Consider the following 22,340-nt stretch of genomic DNA (forward strand, 5'->3'; position numbering starts at 1 on the left):
TTGAAAATATTAATAATCTTCAAAGAAACTGTGCGAAATACAAACAAACATAAAAATCATATTACCCGAGAATATCTATATCTATACTTGTATTTTTATTTTTTCTAAGTATAACACATGGTTGTTCGATCTTTAAATGCGTCATTTCCTGTTTCACTTACTAGTACCTGACCATGGACAAACGAGTGAAATTCAACATATGTGTTTTAATATCGATCACTGCCCTGTTGGTACAAAATCTGATCTGGATTACATATAGAGTGGACAGATTGCTAATGTAATTAAATATTGATTTTTGTAAAAAGACAACTGAAAACTATACCAGAGTCAATAAAAAAATACGAGACTTTTTTCCAAAGCTATGTTGTTTAACGTCATATTATTATCAAATTCAATAGACATAATTTAACAATGGTTTCAAACAATTTGAAATCAAAAAAAATCATTTATTCCTTTTTTCTAAGGGTTATAAAATTTAGAATCTAATCCTGCAAAAATGAGGTCACGGCGCACGGTCAAACTTTTTTTTTTTTATAATTTATATTTTTGTTTTCATTTTCACAATTATATATAATTGGCATTCTCACTTTCACACTTTTTCTCTCTCTTACATACTACATTCTCTTCAGAGCAAACATAAAGGATATACATACACGCATATACACACACAAATATAAATAGAACAGTTGTTTACCATGTTTAAAATTATATCTCAAATATGTTTTTCCAATTTACCCAGAGTTTATCAAATTTTGTAATCTCACATGATTTGATAGCTATATATTTTTCAACTTTATATTTGAATGACAGATGATGTAACATTACAACAATGTCAGGTTTTTTGTCTTGTTTTGAACAATTAAAAATGTTTTGCTTGGCGTACAGAATTATAGAATAAACTACTTTGTTGTAACCACTGAATGGAAGTTCACCAAATAGTACATTTTTAACATTAAAGCCAACTCTATTTGAAGTTTTTCTATAAATATACATACTAAGATTATTCCATATAGGAAGTATTACTGAACATGTCATAAATACGTGCTGAATTGTTTCCACATTTTCCTTACAAAAAGCACATACATCATAAGAAATAACATTAATCTTTTTCAAATAATAGTTTGTTGGAAGAATTCTGTGAAGAATTCTGTATTGTAGCCACTGTATTGAAGTATCAGTAGTTGTCTTAAAACAAACTTTGAAAAAATCTTTCACAGAATCATTTATATCTAAGTGAAGTGATAGTTCAGTGTACACGCGCACGGTCAAACTTTGTGACACAATTCATCATATTATGTCCAAAGTGATATCTCCATAAATTGGGCTTAAAGCCGACTAATATTGAAACCTAAAATCAAAAATTGTCATGATCTCCTATGTACGAAATAATGACGGGATATATAAATTTGTTGAACTGATATCAGTTTAAAAGACATACAGTCCTCTTTAGATTTGACCAAAAACATTGACGTCGCCGGACGTCACGGTGAATCGAAAAGTACAAACATTAAGATATCACTTGGGAAAAAGCCGTTGCTAACTGTGAAAATGCTCAATGGTGGAAAAAAAATAAGTCAAAAATTATTTGCGCATTTATGTTTAACTTTAACACATTTTGTGGGGTTGTGGTAAATGCATTTTGAATATCAAACAATACGAAAGAGAGTAGAATATCTGTAAATATATTTGATTAAAAAATAAACGTCATCAGACATTCAGGGATTTCTTTACTGTCAACGAAGAGACGTGCAGTAAAAAATAAGAAAACTTCGAGTAACTAACTTACAATTTTCGAAAAAAATGTGAACAAATTAGATGCCAAGTGAAATATTACCGCTTTAAATTGAATAGTGAAAAACACTAAAGACTTAGGGTGATATAAAGATTGGTTATTTCTATTAACTGTGCGGGCGTCATCTTGACGTTATGTTTTCAACGTTACCGTGCGCCGTGGTGACAAAACATGTTGAATATAAAAACGGGTAAAAAATACCTTTTCATCAATCGAACGAAACTTCATATGTCAATAAAATTAGCATTGTTACACAAATTATTCTGTTACATGTAGTAATGACTTAACTGAAAAATATGATAAAAAGCCACATTGTCTTTGTATTTTTTGATTGACCCCCATTTGCTTTTAATTCAATATTAGACATCAACTTAATTCTAGACAATACCGCAATACTGGCATCAAAGCAGACATCAATTAGCATAAAAACTTTTTGTGAAGGACTTTATTTTGTTCCTCTTCTAAATATAGACCTGTCTGAACATGCTTTGACAATTATATCTTATTACAACTTCTGACGGAAGGATTGTATGTGACCGGATAAACACAAAGAATATCGCATATCACCAATAACCTTCAGGCACGTAGCATCGGGGGGGGGGGGGGGGGGGGGGGGTAGGGGGTTGGCGGGCCTTGCCCCTTCCACTTTTTTGCACAGCAAAGATTTTTTTTTAGATTTACAATTTACATACAAAAAGGAATAAGATGGAGTTGCCCCCCCCTTTTTCTGTGCACGTGACCATTGAAAAATTGAATTGAAAAGTGAAAAGTACATTACCCCCCCCCCCCCCCTCTCTTGCTTGTCAAGATTTTCTTTTGGATGAGTCTGCCCCCCCCCCCCCCCCCCCCACACTTTCAAAAACGATGCTACGTGCCTGACCATAAAATCTTGTATAACTAAAAAAATCAGCAACCCAGTTTTACATAACTTTATGTATTGCCTATTACAGTTGAATTCCAGGCAATGAGACTCGTGGGAATTTGGACGATGCACGGGGAATCGATTATGTGTGCTGATTTAATACATCTGATAAAGTAGTCCCCCCAATAGATAGGTCTGACCGGACGTCCATTCAATTACCATAAAATGAAATATGCATTGACAAAAGCATTGCGTAACAGAATGGTTGGCGATAGCGTCTGCATCCTTGTAATAAATCAGCCACGATTATTGTTGGTCCATCGGTTATCCTCGAATTAATTCATCTTTTCCTCGGTTATCCTCGAATTAATTCATCTTTTCCTCGGTTATCCTCGAATTAGATTATCTTTCTACGCAGTTCTGCACCTCGGACGTACATCTACGAGAAGCCTATTAACGCTGATGTTTATCCTTCCGCAAAAGAAATTAATTCTTGGATGTGACATAATTTAAAAAAGTGCGTTATTCGACGTAAAGAGAGAGTATATTAATTAAGTTAATCATTATCAGAGTCATAAATGATAAATCTTAGATATAACAGGGAGTGACAGCCTGCTGAAAGAGTTGGATCAGGAAGGACGATGGACTGAGTCAATCCTACGGAAGGCGACAAGACTTTCCGCAAGGTTCTGAAAGTAAATCTAGTTCATAGAAAACTACTTCGTCCTTGCTCATCATAAAAAATATACATACAATATTGTTGCTTATGGTTTAATGTAACACATTCGTTTAAATTGTTTAAACTTATTTAATATCATATTGAACAAATCAAAATTATACCTGTACACGTGTATGAATACACACATAGGATGACAATATCACACATTTAGAGTCAGGAAACAATGATAAACAACGTCAACGGTAAATACATACGCCCGCTCTCTACACGAGAGAACGCGCGTCACTGGTCACTATTTATAACATTCGGTAGCTGCACAAACTATTATAATGGTGTTCACAATAACGTGTCACTTTCCTCCTCGCTCCGGACGCCCTCTTTACGGGAGTCATCGATAAAATTATTATTAGTCATTTTATCACCACTTTTCACATCGTCCATCTCCAAGCGACACTGCTTGTCGTCCACGTTAACGTTTATTGTGACGTCAGAAAACATGGCGGAGGGATTTGGTTTGTCGCGGACGAACACTGCGGAGCCCAGGGACAGAGTCCGTGTGGAGCGCGTGGAGAGCGTGCTCAGTCGACGTAACGCCCAGCGGCGGTTCCATTTCTTACGAATCTCATGCTGGACCTTAAAGACAAAGCAATATTCGATTACTTTATAACAAAATAGAACAATATGTAATTTTGTTTACCAATTAACTTCTCTCTAAAAATAATGTGACGTACTTCCTATCAAACTAAATTTAAAAAAAAATACCTAACAGCATCGAGCAGCGTTGGAGCATTTACAACAAATCTGTAGGGCATAAATTCGAATCCCACTGAGGCTTTTATAAATGTTGCCTTTCCAAAATCTTTTAAAACGTATTGTTTGGTTAAATATTGTAAAAAGTAAAATTCTAAACAGATGAAAGTATTTTGATAATAATGATCTTTTATTTACATTGATATCGACAGGTACCCCCTAGCACCTTAAGAATTGCTTGTGCTGACGATATTTTGGTTGTTACGTACCTCGCCATTTCCAAAGCAAAACAAGACAGCAACAATGAGACCCTGCAACAAAAACACAGTTCTTTCATCTGAATTCTTTTTGTTAGAATGTTCCAAAACAAAACTTTCCTCTAAACAGAGGAAAGTTTTGTTTTGGAATTTGTAACTTTTATAAAAAAAATTTAACAAGATAACATATTTGCATGTAATATGAGAAAGAGTACAAATTCATGAATTAAATGGTGGTTGAACAGCCAATGACGATGTAATGAAAAAGCCCACAGACCTGGAAGGAGTTAACCCCGCTCTCCACATAGAGCCAGATGAGCTCCACCCCGGGGTCCATACACTCAGGCATGACGACGGAGATCATGTAGTAGACCCCGAACAGCGGGATCAGCACCAGGGTGGAGCGGGCCAGCTTCCTGCAAAACAAACGCAGGTAAGACTAGTTATATTCCCAGGTATGTACAGAGGAATTAAAACACACGTGGAACGCAAAAGCTTTCTCTCAAAGAGATGAACATTATGTAAAGATCTCAGGAAATACTGGTCCAAGACCAATTCTCAGTTTCTCGTCAAGTTAATTTTCGTCAGTATTCCTTTGAATATAATTGTAATCGACGTTTCACTAAAAAGACTAGAAATGGCATTCAGCGAGAATTAGTCCAAATGCAGTAAGAGAAGTGTATTCAACCTTACAAGTTGCTTCTATATGTGAATTTAAAAAAACAACAGCCTTCATTTCCTACATTCTTGTTAAATTGAGTCCCTCTCTCTTTTACGTGAAAATTTTATTTTAATTACGAATTTTTTTTAATTCACTTCATAATCAATTCTCATATATTACCTGTATCGGTGAGGGTCACTCATGTGTACCGCTGTAAGTTTCGTAAAAAGTACCCGTATGATGTTCAAGAAGAATAAAAAATTAATCTACAAGAAAAATAAATAGAACTTAAGATAATCAGAAATGAAATTGAAATTGGATTTTTGTGCTTGTCACAAAGTTCGTTGTTGTATAGATATGGTAATCATAGCTTATCGATCAAACTCGGGACTAAGAAGGTAGTTACCGCTATAGTGATGACGATAGGTCCCCGGATGATCCACACATACTTCTTGTCCAAACTGTGCGTGCTCCAGCATCTGGTAATGAAAACAATTGGACGGTTCTGAGTGTTACAGCTTTTTATGTCGAAGACTATTAACGCATTTCTACTTCATGAGTGCCGATATGTTCTTCATCATTAGTGCCATCTTTTTTTTTTAACATGTATTCATATTCAACAAAACTCTAATTATTGTTGGGAAAACACAATTGAATTTTATTTTTGCTACATTGTGTTTTTTTTTTCATATAGAATGTATTTCATGAATAAAGGTAGAAATATTGGTTGCACGTTATAAATAATATGCACATATATTCCAAAAAAAACCCAAGTTGTTTCTAATGCAAAATTTTTATTTTTGCTACAGTGTTTTCTATATAGAATGTATTTCATGAACAAAGGTAGAAAAATCGGTCATGCGTTATAAAAAATAGGGACTTATATTCCAAAAAAGAACACAGTTGTTTCTAATGCAATATTAAGTGTATCTTACAGCGTGTCTTCCAGGTATCTGCGTACGATGACCCAGGGAACAACACAGAGTAATGGCGAACCTAGCAAAGAAAAGCACAGACAATCATTAGGCTATAGGATGGCTACAAATATGTCTCCCTTTAAATTTACAATCGCAACAGTTCGGAGCTTGGAGTTTCCGCTTCTTCTTGGAAAGGCCCGAAAAGTTGCAATTGTTCTAATTCTGAAGAAATCAACTTCAAATATTTTTTTGTTAAACATTAGGATACTGTAGGGGACTCTCATATTTTCTTTACGGTATCAAATATTATATTCATGTTTGTAACAGTTTTCATATTATATAACTAGACTTTGATATTTAATGTCCAGTTGCACTTTTATACATATACACAAAATTATGAAAATACAATTAAAACAAGTTAAGATAACCATCTTAATATTCATTGGTTATTTTGTATAACAGTTAACTAATTTTGGTTTTATATATTTTTAAACATCATTGACACTTGAAGATTACCAATTTGTTTTAATTTTTTCTCAATTATACTTACACCAGCCAAATAGAATGTAGACGTAGAAGCGCTTGCTCTTCTTGAATGTGGTGATAAAGATAAGGTTATGGAGATAGAGTCCCTCGATGAAGATCCACACGTAGTTAGCCACGATGATGTAGTTGAAGACGGAGAAAAACAGTTTACAGGACCAGTTCTGAAACATAGCCACACTGTCATTTAGCAAAATGACGCAAAAGACATATTGTTTCAAACGTGGTAATATCTCAACATACTAAAATATAGCGACACTTTAGGTATGCAGTGAATTCCAAATGACGTTAAAAGATCGGAACAAATCGACGGTACATTTTATTTTACTATAACAATATTATATTTGTATGTCATTTAATAAGTATGATTCATTGTCATTTGGTTCGTAGAAGCCGGATTTCAATTAAAACAGTTTTCGAATTATTTTGCATTTTACACATTTAGGCAACAGGAAAAACTCTTCTTTTTTGAAGCAATCGTGTGTTATAATTCGACGTTGATTGAGGAATTTGTATTTGTTTTCTTGCTTGTTTAATGACAAGGTCGCAATTATTCAAAAAATGTTATTTTCATTCTTAGGTGTTTTAATACATTCTAGCTTAATCGCACATCCCGTATAAAACTGTAATTTACATAAGATAAAGATGGGTTTTTTTTTTCCAGTGAAGATAAATCAATGAGAAAAAAACATAACAGACATCAGTTTAAAAAAGTGAACGAGTTTTTGATGCCACGAAATTTCCTATCAAAGTTAGGCGTTTTCTGAATTAAAAGAAAACGAATCTTGCCTACCGATCCCAGGGTGGTCAAGGTCGCTGTGTTATTGATAACAGTAGTGCTGCCCTCTGGAGTGTGAAAGATATCCTTGATCAGGCATATTACGGATCGCAAAACGAACGAAACGAATAAATTGATGTGAATGGCGTTCCTTTGACAATGCAATCTCCTGAAGCAGAAGGAAATAAGAAAGATTAATCTTTTGACGTAATCATTTGGTAATTTGTCAGATTATAATGAAAGATTTGTCAGCTGAGCGGAGTGGCAGTATGATGAAGTGTTAAACAAAATCTGACAATGGACAAAACGAAATCGTCCTCACCTGAACCAAAGCATCAGAAATACGGCTATGAGGAGACCGACCAAGGATATGGAGTAACCAATCATGTATAATCTTCCTATGTTTGGCAAGTGATCCTGTGGAGAAAGGGATTTTGTCAATATACGAAAACAGTTACACTGTATGATGGAACCTTTATAACTAGAAAGCTGTGCTTGTAAGCACACGACGGGAATCATTTAAATAAAAAAAAAAAGATGATTATACATTATCACTTGTTTTCAGAAAGAAACTTATTCTAATAAGTGAATTTAATTAATGCATGAAAAATGACACTAACAAACTGTCAACCATTTTTTTTCAATTATATACTCTGAAATACTAATAAAAAAGAGGATTGGCTGATCACCAGAATTTTTGGTACAATTAAAACTTTCTTCAACAGATGGAGGGCTTTCAGAGCTTTAAGCTTTCTCACATTTAATTTTTATTGTGTCTGTAATCTTTAGTCGCAATGCATAAGGTATAACAAATCGTATCTCACTATCAAAGGGTCATCACGTGGGGCGTCGGTGTGCGCGCACTGGAGGAAGTCGGTATAGGTACCATTGGTTTCCGGGTGAATGTACCACTCGCCGTCCTCCATACAACGTCGGCTGGCCTTGGCTAAAAATAGTTGACTCAAAGTGAAGGCCAAGGAATTAAGATAAAGCAAGAAAAGCCTAACTGCCAGTCTGATTAAAATCAGATCTTTGATCAGCTCCGACAAAATTCTATGTCTCTAGGTGTAGCGACATCGAATTTGTCGGAGCGGATCAAAGATCTGATTTCAAATAGATTGGCATAACTGCTAAGATTAATAAAACGATGTATAATCAGCTGAATAAAAAAAAAATGCAAAAATTTCTGTAATGAAATCGGAATTTTAAAAGATACTACACTGGTAAAGGTCTGGTCACTTGCTGTTAATAGAGGGTTTTTTGTACAATAAGATTTGTTTAATCGTTGGCTTGCAATCTTTCCATTAAACACCAAAACCGATTAGTTCAATAACATAGCCAGAAGTTATTGTATACCTCTAGTGTTGAAGTTGTTGACGTAATCCGGACAGTTCTGTTCTGCCGTTGTCCCGGCCTTCGTTTCCGGCCAACACATGATATCGTCAAATGTGGCAGGACAATGGAGACCTGCATTAGGAGGATTTAGTAAAAACAAGAGGCAAAGACAGAAACACCGGTACTTATTAATCACATCGTGTACAGAGCTGGCTATTCTATCTGTTTATTAATCACATCGTGTACAGAGCTGGCTATTCTATCTGTTTATTAATCACATCGTGTACAGAGCTGGCTATTCTATCTGTTTATTAATCACATCGTGTACAGAGCTGGCTATTCTATCTGTTTATTAATCACATCGTGTACAGAGCTGGCTATTCTATCTGTTTATTAATCACATCGTGTACAGAGCTGGCTATTCTATCTGTTTATTAATCACATCGTGTACAGAGCTGGCTATTCTATCTGTTTATTAATCACATCGTGTACAGAGCCAGCTATTCTATCTGTTTATTAATCACATCGTGTACAGAGCCAGCTATTCTATCTGTTTATTAATCACATCGTGTACAGTTTAAAATTTGAACCTTTCATTACGCCATGTTTTCTAAGTAGAGGCATGCAAATATTCATATTTATAAATAAAGCATTTCAAATTGTAATATCCTTTTCAATATGGCGATTTTTGGGGGGTTGATTTTAATCAATTCTCTTATGCAGTTACTCTGCCAAACCGGAACTGTAACAGAGTTTGGACCTAAGCACAAATTATCACCGCTGACAAAACTTAGTTCTTGAAAATAATCGATAAATTCAATTTAACGTATGCTGGAGGATTGTGTTTTAAGAAACTGATTTATAATTACATTGAAAATAGTCAGATTTTAAATAGTGCGAACAAATTAGATATTTTTGGCAGTCATGTGTATCCCTACGCCAGAGTTTAATAAAGTCTCGTTCAACCATCGGCTGTCTCCGTAAATCTCCCCGAGCAGAGAGTCATTCTATATTTAGAGGTCGCGTCATCAGGCTATCACGTGACCTAGTGTACACATTGGCAGAGAGTATCTCTTGCTTGTCGGAGATTTACGGAAACAGCCGAGCATCTGGTTGAACGAGACTAGAGTTCATTATTGCTTTGATCCATACAATTTTTGGAATATTTCGATTACTGATACATAGTTTGATAGAATCAATTCTATCTTTTTAAATATTACACAACATGAATCATACAAGGTTTTTTCGAAATTCTTGTCGGAAAAGTCCGAGAATTCATATTTTAAAAATGGGCATAATTCAAATACAGATATATACTACTTGCCAAGCAAAATAACATATCGTTGATTTTAAAATAAATAATAATCGATAAAATCAACTCCCGTCAGTACTTCAGTACGTTGATTTAATTATGCATGCAAATATTGATTCATTAATTTAGAAATTTAAATTTAGAATATCCATTTTTACTAGTGTGCAATAAATCCTGAATGGATTTCATGAAATAATATGTAAACAGTGTTATCGTTGAGCCGAGCGCAGATTGTTTGGTTTAAACAAATACAGTACAGTTTGATTTTTGTAAAATAAAATTCATTGTCTGCTTCAAATCATAAACCAAAGCTAATTGAAATAAACGCCATGTGCCCAGTCTACATTAATTATTAAGTCATGTTTCAGACGTAAAACATGGTTTTTTTCGGAATGTATTAATATTTCCGAGAAATTTCTCTTGTCTTCTTACTACCGTAAGATGAGATTGATGCTTCATTTATTGTCCAAAAGATCGGCACCTTTGTGTTAATGTTTTTATTTTCAATCCATTAATTTGACAGGACATACTTGAAACTTGTCGTTTTTCTTTATTACAGCATTGTTGATACTTATCTGGTTTGCATAATCATTTATTTTAATTTTAAATTACCTACAAATGAAACCTTGGACAGTTTGTAATTGAGTTTAGGGACAATAAACATCGATAAGCGTAATTAAGTCATTTGTGATCGAGCTAACTTTTTAAAAAACAAAATGGCGGAAATATATAGCCATATAGCCCCCCCCCCCCCCCCCCCCCCCGGCTGAAAGACAAATTTTTTAGCCCAGAGTACCCCTGAATCAACTCTCATTTTTCACTGACTTTCTTATACATTGTATATACGTATTACCATTAAGCTTCGCTTTGCGTTCTGTAATATCTACTCCCTCTATCTTGTGTCCAAGAAAATTGGAATTCTTATCATTTGCCAAAGGTTCATTACAAACACAAATAAATAACATGTAATTGAAATGAGAGAACCTCTGAGAGGATTGAAGAAACGTCATATCCGGACAATGCACTCGGTAGACGACAGCTTTTAATAGATAATGTATAATTGTATCCATAAAATTATTGATTTGCAAAGAATGGTTCGGAATCTAAAGCACAATTCTCCAATGTTATTAAATATCTCTATCAAGGTTGTTTCTTTTAGGCATTTGTTATCATAAAAATGCAACACGCTTTAATGGAATAACGAAAAAGATAGATAGTCTCAACATGGCCGTTTTGTACAATATTTAATTTAATATCCGGATTTCGCCGGCTTGTAGCATTAGTACTATTTTAGTAAAAGTAGTAGTAGCAGTAGAGGTAGTAGTGGTTTTAAATATATATACTAATGAAGTTGACAGACTAAGGAGTTTAATATCCGGATTTAATATCCGGATTTTTTTATCACTCAGTTACAGTTAATGGCCAAAGGGCTTATCTCAAAACTTTTAAAGAAAATCTGAACGGTACGTAGTTTGTTGACTACAAACGATACTTAACAAATCTGTCATGAATATACCAAACATTTGGGTAACCTTTTTGCACTGGGTCCGTTGCCTGGATTTTTTTGTAGCAGTCCTCCATAGCAGACACTATAAGTCCATGCTGATCCTCGTGTGAAAGCTTTACGATGTAGATTTTCTACAATCAAAAAAAAAATTAATATACCTGTAAATTCTTGTCTGTCTCAATGAGAGAGAGAGAAAGAGAGAGAGAGAGAGAGAGAGAGAGAGAGAGAGAGAGAGAGAGAGAAAGAGAGAGAGAGAGAAAGAGAGAGAGAGAGAGAGAGAGAAGAGAGAGAGAGAAAGAGAGTTGTAACAGTAGTAGTGGTAGTACTTGTAGTAGAATTACTTGTAGCATTAGTACTGCTTTTAGTAGTAGTAGTAGTAGCAGTAGAGGTAGTAGTAGTTTTAAATATATATACTAATGAATTTGACAGACAAAGGATTGTTAACGCTCTGCATGCATGAGAACATCTTCTACAGAATGTTTGGTGTTTTTCTGGCTCTATTCTATCCATTTACAGGTACTTTCAGAAAATGATTTTAGAAATGGGCAACACTACTTGCATTTACATACTACATGTAGTATATCTTATTATACTGCTAAATAAAATATAAAAAAAAAAAACTTTTCCAATTTCCCCTGGGCCTGACATTTTCATTCACAACTTGAACACTTATTTAGCAACAGCGAAACTCCAATTCACAAAGATGTTCAAAGAATTCAAATAATCTACTGATCGTTAAATATAAGTCGTTTATTTAGTCTGTAACGATTCTTTGTTTTCCATTAAGAATGCTGTCCATTAAATTACTAATTACCGGTCAATACAGGTAAAGGCGCACGTGATAAAGGTGCGCGTACCGGTCACAGACTGGAATCGAGGCCTCCAGATACAATCTCTCTGACGTCTGCTATTTAGAAGCAAGGAATCAAAGAGCGCAACACGGCGACTGATAACTCAGTGTTTCGCGGCTGAACACCTTAAAACAATGGCTCCTGCACTGGTTCAGATCAAATCGTGAAACCTGACGACTTAGTCTGTGTGTATGGCGGCTTATCACAGTGATATTTGCTGTTATCGTGTCGTAAGGTTGTGTTTCTGTATGGATTTTTTATTTTTATAAATAGCGAGCATTCCTCTTCCTTTTCGTTATCCAGATGATGTTTCCGGAAATATAGGGGGCTTAGTGGGGTGTTGGTTTGTTATGATGACACTTTGAATGTTAACAATAAATATCAAGAATCAATCGTCTTGAAGAAGAAAAAAAATAAAGGAAGGACAGAGAGAGAGAGAAAAGAGAGAGAGGGGGAGAGAGAGAGAGAAATTATTCATTTTTTATGATACACAAATCGCTTCTTTTACTCACACCAACACCATTAGGTTCTGCCCCGTGTTTACTCGGGGATCACGTCTTACTCATATGACACGCTTATACTTCAAGTCTTATTCAATATGACACGCTTACTTCACGACTTACTCAATATGACACGCTCACTTCACATCTTACTCAATATGACACGCTAACTTCACATCTTACTCAATATAACACGCTTATACCTCACGTCTTACTCAATATGATATCCATACTTCACGTCTTACCCAATATGACACGCTTACTTCACGTCTTACTCAATTTGACATCCTTACTCACGTCTTACCCAAAATGACACGCTTACTTCACGTCTCTCTCAATATGACATCCTTACTTCACGTCTGACCAAAAATGACAAGTTTACCTCACGTCTCTCTCAGATGACATCCTTACTTCATATCTTGCTCACTATGACACGCTAACTTCACATCTTACTCAATATAACACGCTTATACCTCACGTCTTACTCAATATGATATCCTTACTTCACGTCTTACCCAATATGACACGCTTACTACACGTCTCTCTCAATATGACACGCTTACTTCACGTCTCACCCAATATCACACGCTTACTTCACATCTAACTCAATTTGACATCCTTACTTCAGGTCTTACTCAATATGACACGCTTACTTCACGGTTTTTACACGCTATGATTGACGGCTTTGACACAGCGCTAATTCTCACCGACGTCGAGTTCACAGAGACACGGCGCGCCGTGGCGTTGTGAGGTATAACAATCAACGGATGAGAAAATAGGCGGCGATGGATGAAGAGATGTTTTAGATTTTAAGATAGACGATCGGCGATGAGAGGTGCGCTATGTAAAGAATGCTTAGCTAGAAACATTTATTTTTTTCACACAATGCGTGATGCTATAGAACTTTACTACAACCAGAATCCTGCGATGAATTGGCATACAACACGCCACTGTTTTCTGTCTATTCTCTATAATAAGTAATTTCGTTCCAATTCCAATCTAAATGAAAGATTGATTTATCATAGAAATCAATTTTTCATGAATTTATTTTTGGAACTATGATACACAAGTCTTGCCATTGATAATGTGTCTGGATTATATATATTTACAATTAACTCCTTCCCAGTAAACTGATGCTCATAATCTGTATAGTATATTACATTTTTATTTACGAACAATGGAAACTAACACCCTTGAGGAATTATTTTGAAATTGGGTGATTAGAGGGAACATTCTTCTTTTTAAACATATAAGCCTGGATTTTCGTCGCCCCCTCTGTAGAATTTTCACTCATATAATTTACTTATGAATAAAATCACGATCTTGAATTTCCAAAATAAATGTAAATTTTCAGTTCATTGGAACAGACGATGCCTACAGTAGTAATAGCTTAACTGACATTAAGTACAAATCGTGCTAAATGAAACTAGGTTCATACTTTGAATATACATGTATCCTGAACAGATATACCCATAATAGTTTTAATGTTTTATTCCGCGTGTCACCGACTAGCGGTTAATAATTCAAACAATGATACATTGACCATAAGTTTCTTTCAGAAGTTCTCGGCATGGGTTCGCTTTAGATTTCGAACAATGCACTATAGATGAAGTTAACGACTTTAAAAACCCGTGTGCGGGGCATACGCCGGTCAGCGCCTGTGTCCATTGGTAACCGTGTTTAGCGTCATCAGCGCCCTACCAGCTTCTATCCGTCCAGGCATGTAACGATGAAAGTCTCCTAGAGTAATTATCTTTGCCTATTGTCACACAGATTGAAATTAATGTCAATTTCCATGTTAACGGAACCAACTTCGGAACATTCTTTACATTTTGCATATGGCGTTTTCTTATCGTCGGTTCTCTGTTTCTGATAACGTATTTTCTGATTTCAATCAAAAGAGATGCATGAATGTGAAATTGCTATTCTGAATTTTCGAACCACAGGGCTATCTGATGTGGAAATCCCCGGGCAGACACCGTTGTGTTGTAATTTAATCTCCATTTTTATATTGTTGAAATGAAGGCATGTGCCAACATTAAAAACAATGGTATCTGATTTGAGACTTGAGGAAATCGCACATGGTTTGAATTCATAAAAGAAAAATATAACTCGTTGCTGTTTAAAGACAAAGCTTTTTCGCAGATATATGAATTAATAGATTCTAAAAAAAAACAAAAGACATTCTGCATATGTGGGTGTTGTAATAAAAAGATGAAATCCATGACTGCTGGGATTTATCTATTACTTCTGTAAAATGCCAACATATATAATACTTAAACTATCTCTATACTCCTACAATTGTATATTAATAGTTTGTGCTTGTTCAAAGCCCAGATTAAAACTGTTTTAACAATCTATTTACTATAAAATCGATATCTAAAAACATAATAAAGTGGATTAGTTTATTTCATATCCTTTATTGTGATATCCTTTATAGTGATAATTCGATTAAAGGTAGCGAAATTCTTAAAAAACAACAACAACAAAACCCCCCAAAAAGACACTAAAAATCGTTCAAACATTTCAAATTCAAGGTTTTTTTTATGTATATGAATAAAATAATCTCTTTACAGGCACGTATCATAATTTTTTGAAGAAAGTGTGTCTGTGTGTGAGTGTGGGGAGGGGGGGGGGGGGGGGGTTCAACCTCATCTAAACACTCTAAAGCCAAAACGAGTTTCTCCAAATCGGGGGGGGGGGGGGGGGGGGGGGGGGGTGCGTGGAATTCATTGTAACTTTAAACTTCAAATTCATTGTTTATTTCCTTATATTCATTTTCATTTATTACCTGCTCCCAAAAAATGGGGTGGGGCAAATATCAATTTGATATATTAATTTATGATATGCACATGTAAATTAAAGAAACATGACTGCAGCGAAAAAAGGGGGTGCAGCCCCCCCCCCCCCCCCCCACCGTCCCTTTATGCTATGTGCCTGCTTTATTTTAATGTCCAGAAGCCGTTTGGTGGGAGCCAATGTTTGAAGGGGCGGTTGAGGTAGGGGAGACAGATTATTTTCCTGATTACATTAGTTTTCGTTCATAAACATGGTAGACTTAGACTACAATACGCTATTTTCATATATGCCAAACTCGATAGTATCACTTTATGATTGATATTCAACTTCTATGGCTTATATTATTTCTTTCACGGATATTTTTATTGAATTGATCATATTTGGCATTTATCATGAAAACTCATTACTTATAGCTAACTTCTTTCTATGGGTGTTAAAAAAGTATAAAATCAATGCCCATTAATCGGACAAGCGTTAAAATAGCCGTTGTTTGTGTGCTATTGATTCAATATAAAACGTGGTTTTTCACAATATTTTTGGCTGTATATACGTTTGAGTGATAATTTTTAATGCTCTCGACACAATGCTTTATTTGTTAGCAAACAAACACCGACCGGCGAACTTTGGAGAGATCCTCAACCTTTCTCTAGTACCGTTAAAATTGATACATGTACAGGAACATTTTGCAAAACCAGTACGTTTTCCATACTACACGATGTGAGACCTTATTTGCGCTCAAAGAAAATATTCGTTATTTTCGCGAGTACACTATGAGGAAAAGCGTACTTCTTACTCAGTTAATTGAAGGTTGTCTATATGTCTGCTGGTTAACCATATATTAAAACTTTGCAGTACTTGACTTTCTGTAGTGTTTAAAAGACAGTTTCCTTCTACGGAGGTCCCTTTGTTGGCAGACATTTTTCGTCGCAAACTATTAAATCAATTTCATGAATTTTTTACGTAACGTTGTGAGTAATGAAGTCGTATATATATCTTTATTGTTCTCGGAAAAATTAGAATAATTTTAACAAGACCGTTGACTTTCAGCAGGACGTAGCTATCTATTTCTTAATTTAGTCAAAACAAATTAAAAATGACGCGGTTCCAGGCGAAATATGCACTGATTGCGTAGTCTTGGCTCAAAAGCCAGACAAATCTTGTTGATTTCAAAGAGTAATGAAATAAACAGGCATACGTCACATTGCTGTTTGACACAACTTCCCAAAGTCCAAGCTCTTGTTTAAATGGTTCGTATTTGTTGTATTTTGATAAACTACATGGAACAAAGAAAACGGAATTGTTTGAAACAAAAAAAAGTAATTCCGGTGAAATGATGAACATCATACTTATCCCCCCCCCCCCCCTATACCGGTATATATCCCCGCCACAGAGAGAAAAAAATCTGAATCCACGGGAACTGTATTAATAGGTAGGGTTATATATTTATTTTCATTATGAGAAAAATATATATTCAGTAACGTCATGTGCCTGAATCATACGACATTCTCCATACACCCTACGCATGAGACCAAGTCGCATGAAAAAAAAACCCCACTGTTTCAGAAAATCTTTGCTTCAATGAAAATAGTTGTGTTTGTATCTGGAGGCCCAAATCTTGGGGTACAATGTACACCAGTCACCGTGAGAGCAGTGACATAGGCTTTACCGACCTGTATAAATAGGTGTTTTATTTCCCCTATTTAACCGTGTTTGAAGTTATTATTGAATTGTTATTAAGGATTTAAAACAGATGGAATTTGTTTAATATTTAGATAAACATTTTCTTATTGTGTTCTCCATGCATTTCCTTTGTGTTGCGTGACTGTTCTATATTCTGTTTACATAATTCAGTCTTGTCGAATAACCTATGGTTATTCAATTTAATTGTAATAAGATCGAAAGAAATTATTACCATTTTGGTCGTTATTCGTTAATTTTTAGCTACTCTTATTCACTTGTTAATAAGCAGTGGTTTAAGATTGTAGTAGGAAACATATTTGGGTCTTAAATGTGTCCTCTGGTAGAGCCCATGTATACAGGAATAATAAATTATAAACTAAAACTAAAAACATCCTTTATTCACAGGATTGAACCATTGTACTGAGCTAAGGACACAGGTTAAGGACTTTGAAATGGCGGGAAAGACATACTTATCCTGTCGTCTGCGGGCAGAGACGGCTTGATCGAATTACTAATTACATAAAACCCTACTTCTTCTTCCTGTAAGCCGAATCCCCTACACTAAAATAGACTCTAATTGGGTAAACATCATTTTCATTCTGAATTAGGTTCAGTTTTCACATATCACCGTTTCCTGACCACTTGATTTAAACTCTTCAACTGTATAGGTTTTGTGTTATTTATATTTTGATATCGGTCTCATTTCTGTGAACTAAATATATGCGATAAACTGGAAACCAAAACAACGACAAAAAAGATATTTATAAATAAAATAAAAAAAAATTCTGGAGAACAATTAAAAAATAATAAGTTAGCTGACTTTAAGTTGTAACACAGTTGCATTTTCTCAATCGCAGTGCATTTATTTCATATATATATGCCTATCGCATAGTTACGGAACTTAGAAAATCTTAGCTTAACTTTTTATTTTTAATCTAGTTGCAAAATTGATAATTTTTTTAAACTTAAAGTTTTATTTAAAATGTGTCGACAATATCATAATAAACATGTCAAGAAATTAAAATAATAATTGATGTTCAATAACACACAATTCAACATGCAACTGACATACAAATATACAAATTACGTTTATTATAAATTGAATTTATTAGTTTCAGATTTTATACTCAAATTAATATAAAAACTCTTACCAGGTCTTTGTAGCAACCTCTACCGGAAGTAAAATCCAACAGGAAAACTGTCATAAAGACCCACACGATGCCTATGAGATTACTGAAAGTCATCGCCATACTCATTTATTGCTGTTGTAAGAAATAGTTTAAACGTTTTTCAAGAAAGCAGATATTCTACATTCCTCGTTAGCTGTTCGGAGTCCTCTGGGGTTTTTTTTCGCTAGATCTACACACCCTTCGGTATCTTTGAGCATATCCCAACCATCACAAGATAAAGGTCGTAAAAAAGTATTACCGATAATTTACAAATTATATAACCGTAATCGCCGAACAGTGTCACTTTCAGTGGCCCGGATGTTGCGTTACCTCTTACAAGACAGATAAATTGATATCACGGGCCATACATCTCTAACAGCGGTACGGCAAATTACGAATGCTCATCCCTTAATGCTGTTTATTAGATAGTGTCTATACCACGGCGAATCGTTTCCTTAGTGCGGCCCTTAGTGATTGTTCTAACCTTTTTATAGATCCCTCGATCGCCGCGTCTTCATGACTTGGCCATGCATCTGGAGCCACTGTGTGACAAACCTGACTCTTCAATCGGTTTAAAATTCTATCCACAAGTTCACGCCATGGTCCTTTAGCGTTAGTGGACGGCTATATCAAGCCGTGGGTCGCCACGGTCTTTGTCGTTAGTATCAGTTTAAGGGGAGCACTAGCTGTTCTTCAGTTCTTGGTAGCTTCATGGCGAATTCTACATCAGTTCTGTCCTTGTCAACTAAATTTTAATTATTTAAAGAATAGCCTTTGTGTTAGATCGGACACGTCAGAGTGTTGAAAAACAAAACTTTGATCTATTTAGAGTTTGTCTCATCAAGCTAAGGTGGATTTGAAAGAAAAGAAGAAAAATATGCATTAAAAATGCGTGCAATTATTTCTGCATAGAGTCGCACTATTTTGTCAAGATATCGCGTTTCCTTTAACGATAATTAATTGTAAATTTGACTCCCAAACAGAGGCATTTAAATGACTTCATTAAATAGCTGTGATGAAAAATAAGCCGTTACCCCTGGTATACTTAATAGCTACCCCTGGTAAATTTATCTTCGGTCTTCCACTTCATTCTTTATGAGACATACGATACGTCACTTCCGGACACAGGTACCTCCAATAGCCCAAGTTGTTCCGGGGATAAAAGGAGAATCAAAACTCATGTTCCTAAATAGATACAAAATCCTTGCAGATTATTTAATTACTGCTTTAAGTTATAGAATTCCATTTAACCGAACAGGGATTTTACACAGTGTTTGTCACTGTTTACAGCAGATCTAGTTATATACAGGTATGGTCCAGTCGCGTGCCTTTTGTTTACATTCAACAAATGTGGAGATAAACCGACACTCTTGCCGAATAGATCTCAGTGCATGCAGTGTCATGCAACTTAACCCATTCAGAATTTGTAACATTGTATTTCAATATTGTTTACAATAGATATGAATATATATATAGTACAGATAAATTGTAAAATTGTCTGTCCCTTGTTTATTCACCTTTTAAAATCCTACAGTAGATCATTTCAGATAAATATTTATTCTTTTGATAACTACGTGTTATTGTGAAATTAAAAATACATGTTTCCACTGCAGCCACTGCCCTGAACAAGGATGTTCCAGTCGGTACAACCGAAAATATGTTATTATATTGATATACACAAAGACAAATTATTTGAATCTCAAAGATTTGAGCTATTATAAAATTAAAAAAATGATGTACATGTTGATATTATAATAAGGACACAGAACATATCGTAGGGTCATAACTCAGTGCTAGCTTTGTGGGGAGGATCTATATCCTGTAGACGTGCAGTACCCTTCAAGTGTAAACATGTTGTCCATGGTCTGTGATCAATTCATTCAAGGAAACATGATGTTAATGAAAGCTCAGAAATTAAACAATTTTTGGGGGACAGTATTTCGTCAAGATTAGATAAAGAGTCTGTTTAGAAGTACTTGTCTTTGAATATCTCTCTATAGGAGAAAATGGCGTATATCCATTATAAGAGAAATATTAATTTGTAAAACTTAAAACCCTGTGCTGGATGATTATGCCAGTGCTAAGATGGCATTTTGCACCCGCTTACGATACGGTTTCGTAAAAATCCATAATTATGTACCAAAGATATACTCTCGCCCAGAGATTAAAAGTTTTAAGACCATCTTTGTTTTTACAGTGTCTTACCTGACACGTAAGATATTGGCATTTAAAAAAAAATGTCCCATAGAAAAATAATAATTACCACAGAGGAAATGATTTTTCTACAGGAAAGATTAAAAATTTTATAAGATTTTTTTATGATTATATTCCCTAGAGGTGAATATCCAGTAGTATTTCTAATAACCCTATATGCATTATATCCCTTTAAGTTTTTTCTGCATAAATTCGATTTAGACAGGTAGTTTTCGTATAGGAAATTAACATTTCTTATCAGATTTTAAACTCCTTTAGGAAGGCCTTTTATTTCGCTTGGAAATTCCAAAAATCCGATAGGAAAATTGTTTTCCTTATAGGAAAATATTTTTCTGTAGGTTTTTTTTAGGGGTAAATATCTCACCTGACAGGTGAGATACATTAATAACAAACGACGGATTTCCTGTAGTATTTTGTCTTTAGAATAAAATGAACGGGTGTCTTTATTAAATATGGGATTGTCGAAACATTGCTAAAACAATGTCGAATCTGTTTAACACCATAGTTATAGCATTTTTACTATCGTTTTTCTCTCTGACCCGATTCTATATTTTACAATTTGTGGCAAACAAAATTAATTAAATAATTATTAGAACACGAAAGTAGATGTCCCAGCTTTTGCAAACAAAGTTAATCTTTGATATGGTAATGACCTCAGAGCTCATCTTGTCGTTTGCTGGGATTATATAGGCCAATGACCAGTGAAGGCCATGTTTGTTTTTCTTTACTTACATACACACAGTGAATTAATGCTGTTTCCAAATAGAGAGAGAGAGAGAGGGGGGGGGGGGAGTTCGCATGTCCGCTAATGATTGTAAGCTAAGCCCCAGAAAAACCGACACGATAGATCAATACACAACACCTGCTTCTTCTGTACACAAAAAAACCCAACAACAACAACAAGAAGAAAGCAACGACAAAAATCACAAATAGGGTGTAAACATTTCCCTGCATTCGGCCTTATAGCAATCCCGAGAATTCTGTCTCTGACGATCTATGGGTCATTATCAAAATATGCAGACTTTTGAAAAATGTAAAACATGAGAAAATTATTGCTGAAAAAATTACTTTGATTGCAAAAAACACATTTAACAAACAATGAAGTATAACATCTAAAAATTTGCAAACATTGGAATCTACCATTTAGCTGATAATTAGACTAAAATGTAATGAACTGTAAAAATTTGGTCAGTGGTGTAACAGGCATATAGTATAGGAAAAAATTCTTAAATAAAATAAAATAATTCTTTTAAAATGATGGACATAAAGTTTATATCAACAAACTTCATTTAAAGTTATCAGAATTAGATAACAGAAAATATTTGACACATTTACATAGTGACCAACATAACATTTGAGACAAAGTCTTGATGTTACTCAACATATTTTTAATTTGAGCATTAAAAAGAACACAACTGGATTTTTCTTTTAATGGAGCATAAAAAAGACATTACTATAAATGCACTGGTGTTTTCAAATATACATGTATCATTGCCAGTTAAATTTATTTGGAGAAAAATGTACATGTTACACCACTGATTATTATGTTTTACCACTGACTTAAAGTTACACCAATGACCTAGCGATAATAAATAAGAGATAAGCGCATTAAATTTTGTAAAATAAACTAATCTCTATTTTTGATTGCATTTAAAACATGATAAATTTGATCTTAAATAAAAGTTTTCGTACCTCATTCTTTCATAATCTGAAGAGAGATACACTGTTACACCA

At 34.6% G+C, this 22,340-nt stretch overlaps 1 protein-coding gene across 1 annotated transcript; it reads right to left on the bottom strand.

Moving 5' to 3' along the window:
- Window positions 1–3,442: 3,442 nt before the first annotated feature.
- Window positions 3,443–19,226, bottom strand: LOC128183187 (secretin receptor-like). The gene is made up of 13 exons (XM_052852099.1): window positions 18,375–19,226; window positions 11,419–11,524; window positions 8,596–8,706; window positions 8,064–8,185; window positions 7,562–7,656; window positions 7,255–7,408; window positions 6,469–6,625; window positions 5,937–5,997; window positions 5,408–5,480; window positions 5,182–5,267; window positions 4,618–4,756; window positions 4,353–4,394; window positions 3,443–3,966 (listed from the first exon to the last, which is right to left on the bottom strand). Exons 1-13 carry the CDS (start codon window positions 18,477–18,479, stop codon window positions 3,670–3,672), a joined length of 1,548 nt encoding a protein of 515 aa, XP_052708059.1. The 5' UTR covers window positions 18,480–19,226; the 3' UTR covers window positions 3,443–3,669.
- Window positions 19,227–22,340: the final 3,114 nt, after the last annotated feature.

The sequence above is a fragment of the Crassostrea angulata genome, chromosome 5 (genome assembly GCF_025612915.1).
Source record: "Crassostrea angulata isolate pt1a10 chromosome 5, ASM2561291v2, whole genome shotgun sequence".
In the NCBI taxonomy this organism is placed as follows: Eukaryota; Metazoa; Mollusca; class Bivalvia; order Ostreida; family Ostreidae; genus Magallana; species Magallana angulata.

Excerpts from the sequence above, each read along its gene's own strand:
- LOC128183187 (XM_052852099.1), bottom strand. The coding sequence starts at position 18,479 with ATGAGTATGGCGATGACTTTCAGTAATCTCATAGGCATCGTGTGGGTC. Across the intron at positions 6,626-7,254 it reads CCTTGACCACCCTGGGATCG|AACTGGTCCTGTAAACTGTT; the intron begins GTAGGCAAGATT and ends GCTATGTTTCAG. Across the intron at positions 4,395-4,617 it reads GCGGGGTTAACTCCTTCCAG|GGTCTCATTGTTGCTGTCTT; the intron begins GTCTGTGGGCTT and ends TTTTTGTTGCAG.